Below are 16,009 nucleotides of genomic sequence, written 5' to 3'. Positions count from 1 at the left end.
GCTTTGACAGTGATCATATTATTAATTTCTAGTAAAGACCACTTAATTTGTGTTTGTACTAGCGTGAATAATCCTGCTAATGTGTATGCACCACTGTTTTGCAAATTAATTTGGTGAATTTGAAATGGTTTATCTTGCATGATGGAATGGAATGTTATACTGTATAAACATTTACACTAAAATAAATAAATAAAATTGTTGTTGTTGGAGACCAGCAACATGAGAGAGTCCTCAGTAGAACCATGCATAGATAATAATAATAATAATAATAATAATAATAATAATAATAATAATAAAAATTGCATTATTAATTAATAATCTCCCCATGCCTGCACCGGATGATTTAAGCAGGTTAGGTTAATTGGAGAGTATGAGTATGAGCCCCTAGGTATGAGTGTATGAGTGGTGTGTGTGCCCTGTGATGGACGCTGTATTCCTGCCTCTCACCCAATGAGTGGGTTAGATAATGGATGGATGTATAATAATAATAATAATAATAATAATAATAATAATAGATTACATTTAAAATGCCTTTCCCCAACTAAAGGACACTGTTCTTAAAAGTCAAAAAGGGAAGGTAAAATGGTTAAAGTAACTGGAGGGATAGTGCAACCCCGGACCCGTGACAGACAGCGGGAAGGCGAGTCTGTACAGCTGGGCCAGAAGACTGGACTTGGAAGTGTTGATGGTATCAGAGCAGCGGGTGGCGGGTGGGAGGGTGTTCTACTGCTTGGGGCCAGCGGCCAAGAAGGCTCAGTCACCATCGCCTAGTGAAAAGAATGACGAGCAGAGCAGAGTCAGAGGATCCGAGACCACAAAACCCGGGGGTAAAGGGGCGGAGCAGGTCAGCTAGATAGACTGGAGCCAAGCCATGGAGTGACTTACTGTATAGGTGAGGAGGAGGATTTTGAAGATAATCCGGTATTTTACGAATGCCATCCATGATTTGTCCAATACCTTTTAGAGGTCATACATTTGGGGTCTTCTATAAAATAACCGCAAATTAGGCAATGTACATTTCCCAATTATCATTTAACCAATGATGGAGCAGTCCCCTCTGCAAAAGAGCTTGGGCAGATGTATGTGCCACAGGCTGCAGATGCACATGATAATGTAAAGTAAGTGGTCATGTCAGCTCACAGCACGTCTGTGGACAAAGACGAGTCAACAGATGGCACAGATAATTGCATTTTGAATATTTAATTTTTTTGCAAGGGAAGTCAATTACATCCGATTTGAAAAGAGCCTAGTCCTCACAGATAGGGTTTACTTTGCTGCTGTAAATTGCTGTTTAGACATGGACAGCATCAAGAAATGCCTGTCGGCCTTTGTTTTGGATCTCAACAACGCGACTGCGCTCGTCTGAGATAATGTACGTTACATGTCGAAAGCCTACCAGGCTGTTAAAAAGGGTTTTCACCGCATACATGGAACAGAAAGTTGCACTACTCAGTACTTCTAACGAACAAAATAGCAAAGCTAGATTCAGGCCTGCCATTAAAACTCCACCATGCAAAGTGAGATTGGGGCAGTTAGTATTTTGCTGTGTTGTCCCATTGCTGGTATCTCAATGTCCATTCCTGATTTGTGCGCCTGGAGATGGACGATTTGCCAAGACTGTGGTTGCACAGTTTGACGAGTTCTTGTGTGACAAGGATTTAGGAGCATAGCTCATGTTAATCGGGGAACATAGCAAAAAAATTGGTGAAATGATCCACTGGTTGATAGAAATCCGAATACATGAAATGTGCAATGGTATTGAGCAATTTAAAATGACTGCCAAGCACATGCTCAGAAGATGTACAACTCAGTGAAAATAGTAATGCATCAGTGCCACAAAACATTCAGAGAAGTTAGAAAGAAACTGATATTAGAACTCCAATATACTCCAAACTGTTTCTTTCAGCTGGAACTGAGGAAATATTTTTGAGGGTTTTTACCCCATGCAAGTCTGCACAGTTCACATGACAAAAACAATTTTGCAAGAACTTTTCTTCTAAGGCTGCACATTACAAATTATTTGCACAATAAAACAGCATTGCAGTGGCACTGGGGGGTTCCGGAGAACAAATCTTTCCAAGGAGAAATCATACGGTCAAATTTACACCAAGCATTGTAAAGGAATGACAAAGGATAATGTGAAAAAATATGACCACAATTAAATTAAATGAAATCAAACTTAAAACATACATTTTCTTTTAATTTCAATCTGTTTAAATCTATTTTATATTTGAGCAGCTTACTTCTACTGCAGTTCATTTCATTATTATGCATTACCTTTTATTTATAATTTTTCATGCATGTGATAAAACTGCACTTTTTATGTGTGTATAGGTTACTTTCCACAGATTTAAAAAGACCAATACAGCACATCGATATAACACAATGCATGGTCACATGTCGGTGGTTCTAATAACTAAACTGAATGGATGACTGGGGAGGTGTAATGCGATAATTGTCTCGCACGTGTGATCAAAGAAGGCTGTACTGACCTCGAGCTGAGGGATGATTGAAATGCAGGTGAGAAAATTTCGAAAAATAATGTTACCGTATATTACACCCGCCTAAGGAACTGCTGAACTATTTTATGAACATAGCCAAAGCAAACAAATAAAAAATTAAGTAAATAAACAAATAGCAACAAAAACAAAATACATGGAAAAGAAAGTTCTTCCAGGACTCAAAAATATTGCTCATAAGAGCCAATGAAGGACCATCCATAATAAAATATATTTCCAGCTCGATATCCATCATTCTTTTAATTGAGGCAAAATGAGAATGAAAACAGATGCTCATTTCAAACAACGGTGTTTATATTGCTCTGTTAAATGACTTAAGTGTTAGCATCTGAATGCCATTCTATGTTTATCTCAGACAGGATATATTTGTGACATAGGTTTCAGTATCCTTTTCACCCAGTGTTGTCAGTCTCATTGTAAACATTGTACTTTAGCTGAAAATGTGATTAGCAGCTTTCTATGGTAAAGGGCACTCTAGATTAATTTCTTTTATGTACTGTATGTTGCATGGTTGTCAGACTTACATATAAGGAAATCTCACAGCTATAGAAAAGCTCAGAGAATAATTAGCCCGGGTTATTATTATCCTGTGACTTGCACATTGTAACCTTTGAATTATTTGATGTTTTTTTCTGATAAGATATCATTTCACTGGCCATGGCCATGAAAGGAAAGCACCAAGAATGTAACCGCATTTGTTAAAGGGTACTGCTTTCAAAAAGCTGACGCGTGGTAAATACATCCTTGGTATGACTTTTGCTCTCGGATTTCTTATCACTTTTGGCAGCCCGCTTCCATCAAATACTTCACATGATTGCAGAAACCATTACTTTGGTGAATATTGTTCAGATGTATGAAAGCTGATTACCACTGGTAACCCACACCTATCGCTGTCGAAAGCTTCCGGGTTCAATTTTCCAGATTCTATGTGGTTTTCTGGGTCTTTTTCTTTCAAGAAAAACCAACTAAGGCATACATTTTCTGTTCCATTCAGGGAAAAAAAGAAATCAGCATCAGTAATATCCAATTTACTGCAGAGCAGAGAGCTGGTTTCTCTGGCAGTATAATAACATGCTACGTGGAGCGTGGCATTATAGAGTATGAATAAAAAATGCATTTATAGTAAAATTTCAATCCAAAAGCAGTCATCATTCATCAGAGGAAATCAAGGCAATTAGTAACACTTTGATGCAAATTGGAGGATGGGAACACACAAAATCCCTCGTAATAGGAATCAAAGTGGAACTGTTGAAATTACCTCGTTCTAGCTATGGAGACCTCTTAATGGAGAGTCAAGCCAAGCATCCCTCAATGTCCGACAGCTGAGCAGAAGAATCATCTACTTGCAATATATGCAGAGGCACTCAGCTCAGATTGTGCTTGTTTTGACAAAGATTTGCTACATCCTGTACCCTCCTTTTCACCCATGCGTATCCTTAACCCTCAGCGATGACGTACGTACGCAGGTCAGGAAGGTTAACATGTGCAAAATCACTGTTGCTGCCAGATTTTCAAATGTGAAATTACTTGATTAGAAGCAATATGTTGAAATTATACGTTTTGCTGTCACGGCCAATGCACTTTGTCAGAGCCACTCATCTGTCCTTCGAGTATTTTTTCACTTTTGAACAATCCCTGCAACTCTATTTAACTTTACTTCTTGACAATTAGCACATGCTTATCCAGAGCATCTCACAAAATTTTACATTTCCGTGAGAGTCTTTATAGAGAAATACTTTGTAGATACTGTATCTCACAGGACAGCAGACTCCCATGAACCCATACAAAATTAGAGAAATCAAAACTACTAGCATCTCAGACCAGGGGTCCCCCGTATACGTATGCTTGGTTAATGACTAATAATTTACTGAGTTATTATTCAAGCGGCAATCTTCAGTGAGGGCTAAATTATATAGACCTAATTGATAGACTGTTTAATTAATTAATTGACTGACAGGAAATATAACATTGCAGTCATGGTAAAGTACCTGGTTATCGAGGCCTAACATCTGTTTGTGGAAAATTAACGAGGTGTTGTGTGCGACTGTGCCAACATGTTAAACATTCCAGGCAATTGGCTTCTGAATATATGAAGATTTGACAAAACAAAGGCCTGAAGCTATCTATGGAGGCGCCTGCCTCCCAGCATGCTAGCTCCGCACTGCCTGCGCTCATGCAAGTGCTGACTGAGAACACAGAGGCTGCTCACATACAGGGGTGTTAGCTCCTACTTTTGTGTCTCAAGTAAATAAGGGAGCCATCTAGCTTGGTAGCATCATACTTTGCAGAGCACACACGTTTTATAAAGAACTCCCAATGTACTAACCCAGGATTGGTTTCCTGTAATCTTGTACTTAATCAGCTTCTAATTGTTATATGAATGAGCACAGTTGTGCAATTGTGAAAAATTCACAACATGTTAATAAATGGTGTGATAAATGCGCGATGTTTCAGAGATTTGTTAGCTTTGAGAATTATTCGTTAATTTGGTGAAATCATTTTCAGATTACATCACCCAATAAATAAATAACAATAAATAAATAAATATATATAGTATATGTATGTGTGTGTGCTTATATATATATATATATATATATATATATATATATATATATAATGTATATATACCGTATACATGCACTATATACTCTATATACTGCTGATACAGTGAACAAACAGTGTTATAAATCCTTGAGTATGCTAAGCAAAAATATACCAATATCCCTTCAAATAAAAAAAATGGTTGAGGCCTAATATCACAAACAGCAAGCACAGAAACAAAGACTTTAAACCCACCTTTTAAATGGACCTGAGGGTGCTCATATTTTTACCCTTTAAATTCATGTCAAGTGAGTTGCAGCCCTAACTGACTGAATGACTGCGCTGAAGCCCCTGAGGGTATGGTTTTAACAATATGTCAATGATTTATTGCATTTGTCCCCAAAAAAAGAACAAATAAAATAAGACAATAAATGCTCGATGATGGGCATTACTCAAAAGTAACACTGCTGAGACCCACTCTGGAGGCAGACCTGCTGCCTCCTGGTTGTATGTTAATAGTCCTAATTCTCACTTTTGACTTTTGAGCCACAGATTTATATGTGCATAAAAGACACAACTGTCTTTACACTGGCAATCTGTATAGGTACATTAATGCATCCTAGCATTTTGACCAGAACCTAGCCATCATGTGTCATGGAATAAACAAGGAGCGCATGCAGGGACATGCAACTGGTTAGGCATCTGACAAGCATCATTAAAAACAAAGAAAGAAAAAGAAACATTATGCTATCTGAAATCCAAAACTTTATTTAAATAGTGCTTGTTTGGCACGATCTGGAACTCATCCATTGTGGTTTGCATTTATTTGTGGGACTAGGAGATCATTATCAGGTTCCGCTTGCGGGTTTTTGAATTCAAAACCTGCAGTGTCAACACCGAAAAAAATGTTATTTATTGGTCTTGTGATTACAGATATTTCTTGTAACACACTCAATCCACAATATTTCAATGATTTGTCTTTTTTAAGCATAGTGAGATAATGTTGTGGTTTGTACAGCCGGCCACACACAACCAAATGCTTTTCTTAGCAGTTGCACCTCTAGTCGCTGCATGTAGTACAAGGGATCTTGTACTACAATGATTATCTCACATTTACTATTGCATTCTTATCAAAGCACAAGAGCGGACAGCATAGGAGATATGGTGCATAATTCATTTTGTAAAGTGTTAAGTGAGCAAACGAGCAGAAAGGAAAATAAATCAAGCAGCAAAGAACACAACAAATCAAATTTGTAGCGCTTCTATTATGCAAATAACAGTTATTGAAATGCAGTGAAACAGGTGAACACAGGGAATGATAAGACAAGTTATGTTCATAAGATGGATGCAGCCTCGTAACCAACCCTCCAACATATCTGAATAGCAACATTCTCATGATAAAAAAGAATGTCAGGGGTTACTGTTCTCTGCTTACAGTTTTTACAATGTAAGATAATTCACAAACTGTTGTACTTTAAGAAAAGGCTCATCAAGCCATCATCTTCAAGTCAGCATTAAGCTAATGTTACGCCTGCTGATAGATATGCCACAGAATTGCCTGTGGTACAATGTTGACTGAACCTCTCAAGAAGCTTATTCATAAAGGGTGACAACTCTATCTATATACAGTGGTACCTTGGGGCAACGGGTGGTCTATTGGCTGGAGAAATGCTCTCTTGAACTAAAGGTTGTAAGTATAGATTCTGGTGAAGTTTTTTCAGCCTTCAGGGGGTAACTGGTAATAGCCAAAATAAGGGAAACACCAACCATAGTACCATCTAGACTGGTATTTGTAGTCAAATGATGAGCTGTTTGTCTGTTTTGCCAAGCATCTCAAACCAGTGCACAGGCATCATGGTCAAGGATTATGTGCTTTAAGCCGCAGTTACCCCTTGTTGATGTCTTTCCCTCAGACTTCCATATCAACATCACCTTTGCCACTGTTCCTAGTGAAACATCAGCAAGTTCAGCAGTATTGGTCACCAAAGTTCCTACCAATTAATCAATCAATCAATCAACCAAACTTTGTTTATATACAGTAGCACCTTTCATGCAAGTGAATGCAGTTCAAAGTGCTTTCCATGCAAATGAAAATGTGACAAGAAACAATGTAAAACAAGAACAAAGGTAAAACAATAAACCAATGGCGACAACTAAAAACCAAAATTTAAGATAATAATTTTAGATAAAAATGATAAAATAAATGAAAAATGAAATAAATGAATACAAGTTTCCTGATAAAAAATAGAAAATCAGATAAAAGCCAAGCTTAAAAGGTAAGTTTTGAGCTTGCATTTAAAAATATCAATATTTGCAGCTGCCCTCAGATCTTCAGTGAGGCTATTCCAGTGACTAAGAGCATAAAAGCTGAATGCTGCCTCACCAAAGGTTTCGCTTTTTTGGGACCTTTAAAAGGTTGCTCCGAGAGGACTTGAGGGGCCTTCCTGGTTCATACATTACAAGCATTTGAGACATGTAGCCTGATGCAAAGCCATGCAGCGCTTTATAAACTAGTAAAAGAACTATAAAAAGAATATGAAAACTAACTGTTAACCATTGTATAGACTTTCAGATAGGTGTAATATGTGCTGTCCTTTTGGTCCTTGTCAGAACATTTTGCAGAGTTCTGAATTAATTGTAGTTGATTTATGGGTTTTTTGAGGAGACCAGATAGAAGAGCATTGCAATAGTCTAGCCTGCTAGGAATAAAAGCATTCACCAGTGTCTCTGTATTGCTCTGAGAGAGAAAAGACTGCACTCTAGTAATATTTTTCAGATGACAGAAGGCAGATGTGGTGATATTCCTGATATGAGAATCAAAGTTTAATTCGAATCAAGTTTTTAGCTTGTTGGTGGGGGGGTAAGTCCTAGTGAGTATAATTTTGCAGGTGGTTTACGGTCTGTGTGCCTCTTAATTAAGGTTGTGCCATCCAGATATCTAAAATATTACATAAAACATCTAAAAGACATTGAAAAGGGGTGTCAATAGTCCTTGAGTCATCATGAGAGACAGCAACATAAAGCTGTGTATTATCAGCATAAGTGTGAAAGAAAATGGCATGTCTGCTGATGATTAAAATGTAGTGGCACTAAAATTGATCCTTGAGGAACACCACAGATTAACTCTGATTTTTTAGATGAATACTCATCTACTGCAACAAAGAAATCTCTACCAGAGAGGTAAACCATCTGAGGACAGGCCTACATATTTCCTCAGTCTGTCTCCAAGAATTTGTTGATCCACTGTATTGAATGTAGAACTGAGAAGTATAAGAACTGAGAGCCTTTTGGCATCTAGATTTAATCTGATATTGCATACCACTTTCACTAGTACTGTCTCTGTGCTGTGATGAGCCCGAAAGCTTCATTGAATCATTGCTAATATAGTATTTGACTTTTAAAAAATCATTTAATTCTTTAAAAACCAATTTAGATGACATTACATTAGATAGTGGTCTAAAATTGTTGGATGTTGAAGGGTCAATACTGTTTTTCTTTAAAAGGGGCCTATACTTTGCGGTCTTAAGTGCACTAGGGAAAACACCCAGCTGTAGCGAATGATTCACGGTGGTTAGCAGTTCCTCAGACACACAGTTAAAAATGGTTTCAAAGAAAGTGGTGGAAATGGGGTCAAGGGGGCAGGTTTAAGGCTTCAGTTTCTGTTACCACCGTCCGAAGCATCTCAGCATCAACCAGGGTAAAACATTGCAGTGTGACCTCACATGGTGTAATAGGTGTTCCTTGGAACTCAGGAGCCTTGTGTTGTTGGCAGATACCAGACCTGATGATAGTAATCGTGTCTCTAAAACAGTCTGCATATTCCTCAGATTTGGATTCAGACAACTGGGCGCTGGGGTTTATGAAAGGGCTTATTAAACAGTCAGTTGTGTTAAAGCATATTCCAGGATTGTTAATAGAAGTATTTATCAAATTGGAGAAGTATTCTTGTCCAGTTGTCTGAATAGCCTTTTTGCAAATTTATCTCAACAATCGTTCCTCTTTCAAAGTCACTGAGATCTCTTCTGCTAGCCATGGTAGCCGAGTAATGGGAAAATGGGCATGCCCAGCATTTTGATACAGAACTGTTTGCACGCTGGGATGTTAATAGCATAATGAATCCAGGAACCACACCTTTGTGGAAGCATCTGCTTTCAGTATGCTTTCTATACATCAGTAAGTGTTTCTTTTATTTTGGCAGTTACCTGTATTTGCTTCTACATTCACCAGCTCTGATTGTTGAGGGGTAATGAACTCTACAAGGTGTGAAACCATTACAAGTCATCTGAGATAATTATTGATCTAATGTGTACACACTAAAAAGGCAAATGTTTACTGCAGCAATGCATGTTACAGTCAGTCCAGCAAGCTCCTACCTTCAGAGTGATGGGATAGGGTAAGCAAACTGACGCAGGAGGCCCCGATTCCTGATCCGAAAACTGTGATGCGATTGGAATCTCCACCGAAGTATCCCACATTCTCGCTGATCCAACGCAGGGCCTGGATTTGGTCCAGGAGACCGTAGTTTCCTTTAGCTGCCTGGTCACCTGTACTGAGGAATCCTGTAAAATATCATTGCAAGTGATCAGTCACAGGGGTGGGTTACCAGTTTAGCACTGGGTTTTTAAATAAATGTCCCAACAAGTGTCCATTCTTGATAAAATGCGAAAGACAGATCTTTGTGTGTATTAGGGCTGTGCCAGTAACAGAATACTTGATTAAACATGCATGAAGTAACCACAGTAAATGGTTAAAATGGGAGGCAGTTTCAGTTGATGCAGGGCTCATTTTCTTTTGACATTTCACTTGGTTCAATTTTTTATTCAAACACATTATTTTTTAAAAAATTTCACATAGATTACTTACCATTAAAATCTGTGTAAACAAACAATGTTTTGTGAACTTGTCATACAGGTTATTAATAACTATACCAAATAAAATTACAAAAGTAAACAGTCACAACAGCAGCTTCAAATAAATGACAAATAACAATCCAACATATTTAAACATTCTTGTGTGTCAAGTGGGAATAATAGCTCCATTAGTGTCTTGCTTTGGTATGTGAAAAATACAGTAAATACTGTAAATGAATGGCCTTTTAAACTGCATGTTAATAGATTTTTAGGTTCATAGGCATGTTACCTTGGTTACTTGGTTCACCAATTACTGGCACAGCCCTAGTGTGTACACTAATTTCTGAAACACACAGGCTTTTATAAAGCACAGCTACATGCAAAGATTATGTTATGTTTGTAGAGGATTAAATTTAAATCATCAAATCATTTTTGATTGATTATTTTTCAACAAACTCTATATCTCTACATCTATATACATTTTTAATGTATGTATTTTGTCATCTCCAATCCCACCTGAATTTGGAATGTCCAGTTCGTAAACTATGTACAAGTGTGCTCATATATGACCCCTGCTTGGGAGAGTGAAGACAGCTTGCAGCTGTCCTCCGAAACACGCAGTGTCGGCCAGCTGCTTCTTTTCACACCACTGCCACAAGCCGTGCACACGGAAGGCGAGGAAACCCAATCGTACACGAGAGCAAGCCAAGGGCACCTGGGCAGCCAACAAGGAGGCACCTGAGCAATGACTACTGCTGTCCCCACCAACTGAATCGCTCCGCCACATTCCTTGGGCGACGCAAAGCCAATTTTGTGCTGCCCCTGCAGGGTTTCCAGTCACAGTTGGCAGTGGCACGAAACGATTTGATCTGAGACTGCGGTGGCCGCTCATGTGCCGCGAGCAGAGTTTTTTTACAGAGTGAGCTACCCAGCAGCCCCGCTCTACATCCTATAAAACACTGATTTTGAGTACAATGATCCATAGCGTCCTTGGCACAGTTTAGGATATTCTGTGGTGACACTTTTTTGAGGTGTTTTTGAGAGATTCTCGCGGAAACCCAACACAGTCAGGTCTGATCAATGATGTTCACCTTGACGTTCCATCATGATCGGGAAGCAAGGCCCTTGTTAAGAGTACCAGCAACTTTTGTAAAATTGCGCAAGTAGTGTGAAACTGAATATTTTCAGAAATATATATTTTCAAAAGACAGTCTGGATACTATTTTATAACTGTATATATACATAATGTTGTCAGAGGCCTAATGTAACACTAGTCTATTACACCATTTATCTTCTCCCCTTTAACTTATTACAGTTTCTGCCTAATTACATCATACTCATGACATGTGCAACCAAAGATGGTTTTGCACACTCTAACATGAGAGCTAATCAGATGAGAGATGTTCTCCAATTTAGGGTTGTTTTTCTGAGATGAATATCAACTTGTTCCACAATTGCACTGGAAAAGTCTATTTTTAAATTCCATTTTTAAATTCCACTGTTGCTGTTCATTTCCTCTAATGCAATTTCCCACCCCCCAGTTGCAATAAATACATAAACGTCAATGGCAACATAGTTTTCCCCTCAATGTAACACTGCACTGATTTGGTACTGTGCCGTACTGTATGTGTTGAAAGTGTGTTAATTTCAACATTGTGACAAGTAAAGCAAGACTTATTTTACTGGAATTTTACCAAAAAGTTACATGAAGCTTATGTTTGTGTCATTACTGCTAATTATTCCTGTGGCTGTTAATGTTCCTGCAGTCAAGAGTAAAAAAGATGATGTGACAGGTGCAAAGGTACTTGCATTGTATCAATTACAGAAATAAAAAATATATTTTAATCACTGAGTCTTGGAAATTTCCACAGGGGAATGAAAGCCTTAAAATACCTCAAGGAAAAGAAAACTTAAATATTATGCCCTGTGAATGCAAACCTCTAGCACTGATAACACGTTTACCACGCACACACTCAGACGATACATACCTAAGCTTAGCAGTGAATCATGTGAAATAATATATATGTAGATGTCACTCCACTTTAATGAGTATCACTGAATAAGACTAAGCTGCATAAGAATGGCTTTATGTGCAGCATTCCTCCATTGTTTAAAACCTTAAACCCTCGCCCTGCATATACTTTGTGACTTGCATTCCCTACAGATTTTGTTCACCATTTTTTTTTGTATTGCGTTACTGAACTTTGAAGGATGCAAATCTATGCTCAAGCTGGCATAATTAATTAACTGTCTGTTAACACACCACACCCGTTTATATAATAATAATAATGAATTGGACACAGCAAACGATACTAGTCCACGGTTTGCATTTGCTTTCTCTGGTGCACTGTTGCCTAGCAATGGGCAAGCGTGAAATGGAGAGAGGTCAGAGACAGCGATTTATGTTTCACAGAGATTGCTTCAAAATATTTGAACAACAAGAGATTTGATAAAGTGATAAACTAGGAAAATTGCTTCAAAGGAAAGGGTAGCCACAAAGAAATACCTAGATGTATTCTTTCTCCTTTTGTGTTTTTAATATAAAGCATGCCTTTTCATACAAAGATAAAGTAGTTTCTGGGAATATTGTGTGAATAGTTCCTATTTTCTTTTACATCTTTGTGCTCAGCCATCTTTTCAAGAAAGTCATGGTATTAGTTTTTATTTTGACAGAAAATCTGTAATCCAATCATGTTTTTGTTTCTGAATTTGGGCAAGTGACCTTTACAGTTAGGCAACTGATCAACTTACTGAAATGAGGAAGAATGTCACTCCCTGTGTTAATTAAAGGATTTGGAGAGATATTCGGTCAATGTGCTTATTTAAACTTTATTCCAGTTTTGTAAAAGGTTAAAATGACAAAGCCAACACACAAAAACAAAACTAACAAAAAAAAAAAAAATGTAGGAAGAAATTGGGAGCGTAGGAAAGATAATCTTAAATGGAATTACCGCCTATATTCTATTATTTTTCCATTATGACTCAAACCTAACATGCAACGCCCTGATGTGACGTGACAGCAGTGGGGTGGGAAGCTGACATGTACCTTGAGGCCATCTGAAGTCACACAGCTTGCTCAAGTCTCTCACAATGCAACCTTTTTTGAAAGCATGGGGTCTGTAAAGGATGAGCAACACGACATTGCTTAAAATGGGTCAGATTTATGCTGTCCACACTGCGCGCGCAACCTCAATCAAAAGCAAGAAGACGAATCAAGGAAATGACATCAATGGGATCTACACATGCGAGTGGTTTCTCTGTTTCACTCTCTAACATCGGAGGCATGTTTAAAATATGCTTGGATGCATTACTACTAAATAGGTACAGGATATCATCTGGTTTTGTGAGCTCAGATTCTCAGATCCTTAGCTGAGATTCTCAGCCCATTTATTACATCTGCAAGACTGAGCAATCTGTTACTGGGCACATGATTTTTTAATTATTGCCCATCTATTTATACCATACCATTTGTAAATATGGACCCTCTCTAGCACTGCAATGTCATGCATAGTTGGAAAGTTTTAAAGTGTTTTTGCCAATGCACAGCCACACTTTTATAGTCTAATCAGTCTGTTCATCTCACTGTATTACACATTCTGAATATAAAATTCTGCGTATTTAAAGATCTGATAAAGACCTGGGAATAAAGAAGTTTCCACATTGGGGAAAAAAGAGAAAATTATTATTTTCTTAAAACTATTTTATTTTCTTGATACTTGTACATCAAATGTGAAAGCCAGAAAATTGCTGTTGCTTGCAATACTGTGAGTCCTACTTTAGCTGTCTATCAAAATGTCAGCAAATTATCCTCTGGTATAATCCAAAGATGCATTTCAAAATACACATGGAAATATCTATACTTTTTTCTGTCCAACAGTCTTTCCAAAATACAGTAATTGGTCAGTGAGTTTTGAGATATTGTAACATAATGCATAAGAGATATAGTGGAGACTCGTGTAAGGTAATGTAAATCTTGCAATTAAATTAATAATATTCTCTGTTTTTGTACCCACATAAAATTCCAATGTTTTATTGCCTTTAATGAGTAAAAACAAATGCCTGGCTATGCTGCAAGGTCTTTAGTTTTCCTGGAGAAAATAAGGGAAATTGTAGGATTTCTTATGAGGATTAATTAATTCTTACTATTAAAACCCTAAGAGATTTATGTCCATTTGAAATACTTCAAGGCCTGCCAGTGAAATATATAGTGAGAAAATGGCAGCATGCATCTTAAGAATGGGCCATTGTACATTGATCCAATTCAAGTGATGTTTGCAGAATGGCAGAGGAAATGCATGCGCTTTGACTGGTGGTGAGAGAAATGGCAGTGAGGGTAAACGTGGTATAAGAAAACCATTCTTTATATTATATGCCTCATTTGGTATACAGTATAGGCAGGAGCAGATGGATATGCATTTCAGGTGATAAAAGAATTGATCTGTACGTGAAATTGATTTTAATGGGAATTCTTTGGAAATTTACTCGCGTGATGTGAAGTGGATTGAGAAGGATTTCAGGTTTTCACAAAAGAGACTGGAATTGCACCTGAGCAGCCGACACACAAGCTTCGTATGTTACATGTTGTTCTCAGTATCTGTTAACATCAGCACTGTGCTAAAATGGGACATCTATAGTTCTCTTCTCAGTGCTTACTGCAAATGAATATATGCACCATTTTATCCTCACAGACAGCCGAGAACTTCCCATTCTAGACTTAAGTCATTCATTCTGGGTTCAGTAACAGTATACTCATAAGGACATGAGGATGTTTAATGATGAGAGCATTCCTACCAGTCCATCTAGGCTTCTCATTTTGCCTACAAAGCATAAACCACGTAGAAATGTATACAGTGGTTCACAATACTGTAAATGAGAGCAACAAAACCTTGACAGTCTGCCAAAGCCAGCCTTGGAAGAAAATTTACTATGCCACAATAATGGAAGCTGCTACCAAGAAGCCCCACAAACAGTTCCCTGCACCCCCACCCCCAATCCCTGCCTTCCTCCACCACTGTTCTGCCAGTTCTGCCACTGTTCTGACAGTTCTGCCCTTGCATATCATCTAAATCACTGGTATTCACAAGCTTTTTAACTCAAACTGCTGGAAGAACCAGAAAAAAAGTGATTGTCCCTGCCTTAGCATCTTCACGACAGACAGCTTCAACACCTTAGATTAGGCGCATAATTCATGCTAACCTGCTCATGCCTGTGCGACTTTGTGCAAATTTGTCCAAAATTGATTTTGAGATGAGGTATCTAATCTGTTATACATGGGAACCCCTGACCCTTCCCCCCTCCCCTTTTTCATCTATTTCCCAAAACTCCCTCATCTATTTTTATTTCCACAAACTTCACACAGGTCTAAAATCCCTACCTTAAAAAGATAGTAAAATGCTGAAAATGATTCTTTGTCCAGTTATCACTCCGGCCCTTCCTTTTTGAAATAACTTTTTTTTCACCAAAAATATTGTCTGGACCCCAAATAGTTTGCACTCTCTCCTGGTCTCTCCACAAAGATCACAAATCTTCTGTTTTTTTTTTTCTTTTAAACTCAGGTACTTTGTTTATGGATCAGCGGAATGTTTTATCATATCCATTGCCCTGTTATCCCATAACAATGCAGCCAAGTCTTCAGTGATTTTAGTACATAGCTGTCTCTGCTCACCCCAATACCCAATACTTCACGTAATACATCTCCTGCTGCTGTATCACCAGTTCAAACATTCAAAAATCCTGTTACTCCCTGAAGGTACTGGTTCTCTCTCTCTCTCATGGGTGACACGATATGAATCTATGAATTACTATTTGGCCACTTCACAGAGGGATCTGTCACTTAGCTGGTGTCTTCACTAGCATCCCACAATAGTTCTCATCCACCACCACTGCTTACCACTGTCTAGGCACATTTAAAAACCAAGGTTCTGGCATAACATTGTTAAAACTACCTCTTCCGTGCACTTGCACTCTCTAATCTTTATTTGCAATAAGCTAGTCATCTTGGCCTCATCTCTACATTTAATAATAAATGCACAAATGATGTAATGCTCAAAAGAAAGTTCAACAGTGTGATGTGGTACACTATATGACCAAAAGTATAGT

The 16,009-nt window shown here is 38.0% G+C and overlaps 1 protein-coding gene across 3 annotated transcripts in view; it reads right to left on the bottom strand.

Moving 5' to 3' along the window:
* Positions 1 to 16,009, bottom strand: part of nlgn3a (neuroligin 3a) — a 208,625-nt gene that overhangs the window by 44,513 nt on the left and 148,103 nt on the right. For all 3 annotated transcript variants that reach the window (XM_035410161.1, XM_035410162.1, XM_035410163.1), the window contains one exon: positions 9,434 to 9,619. In XM_035410161.1, the coding sequence (XP_035266052.1) occupies positions 9,434 to 9,619 (186 nt within the window). The remainder of the gene's footprint in view (positions 1 to 9,433; positions 9,620 to 16,009) is intronic.

This window comes from Anguilla anguilla, chromosome 3 (genome assembly GCF_013347855.1).
Source record: "Anguilla anguilla isolate fAngAng1 chromosome 3, fAngAng1.pri, whole genome shotgun sequence".
In the NCBI taxonomy this organism is placed as follows: domain Eukaryota; kingdom Metazoa; phylum Chordata; class Actinopteri; order Anguilliformes; family Anguillidae; genus Anguilla; species Anguilla anguilla.
Note: the sequence above shows the minus strand (reverse complement) of the source record. Positions and strands in the feature narration are given on the sequence as shown.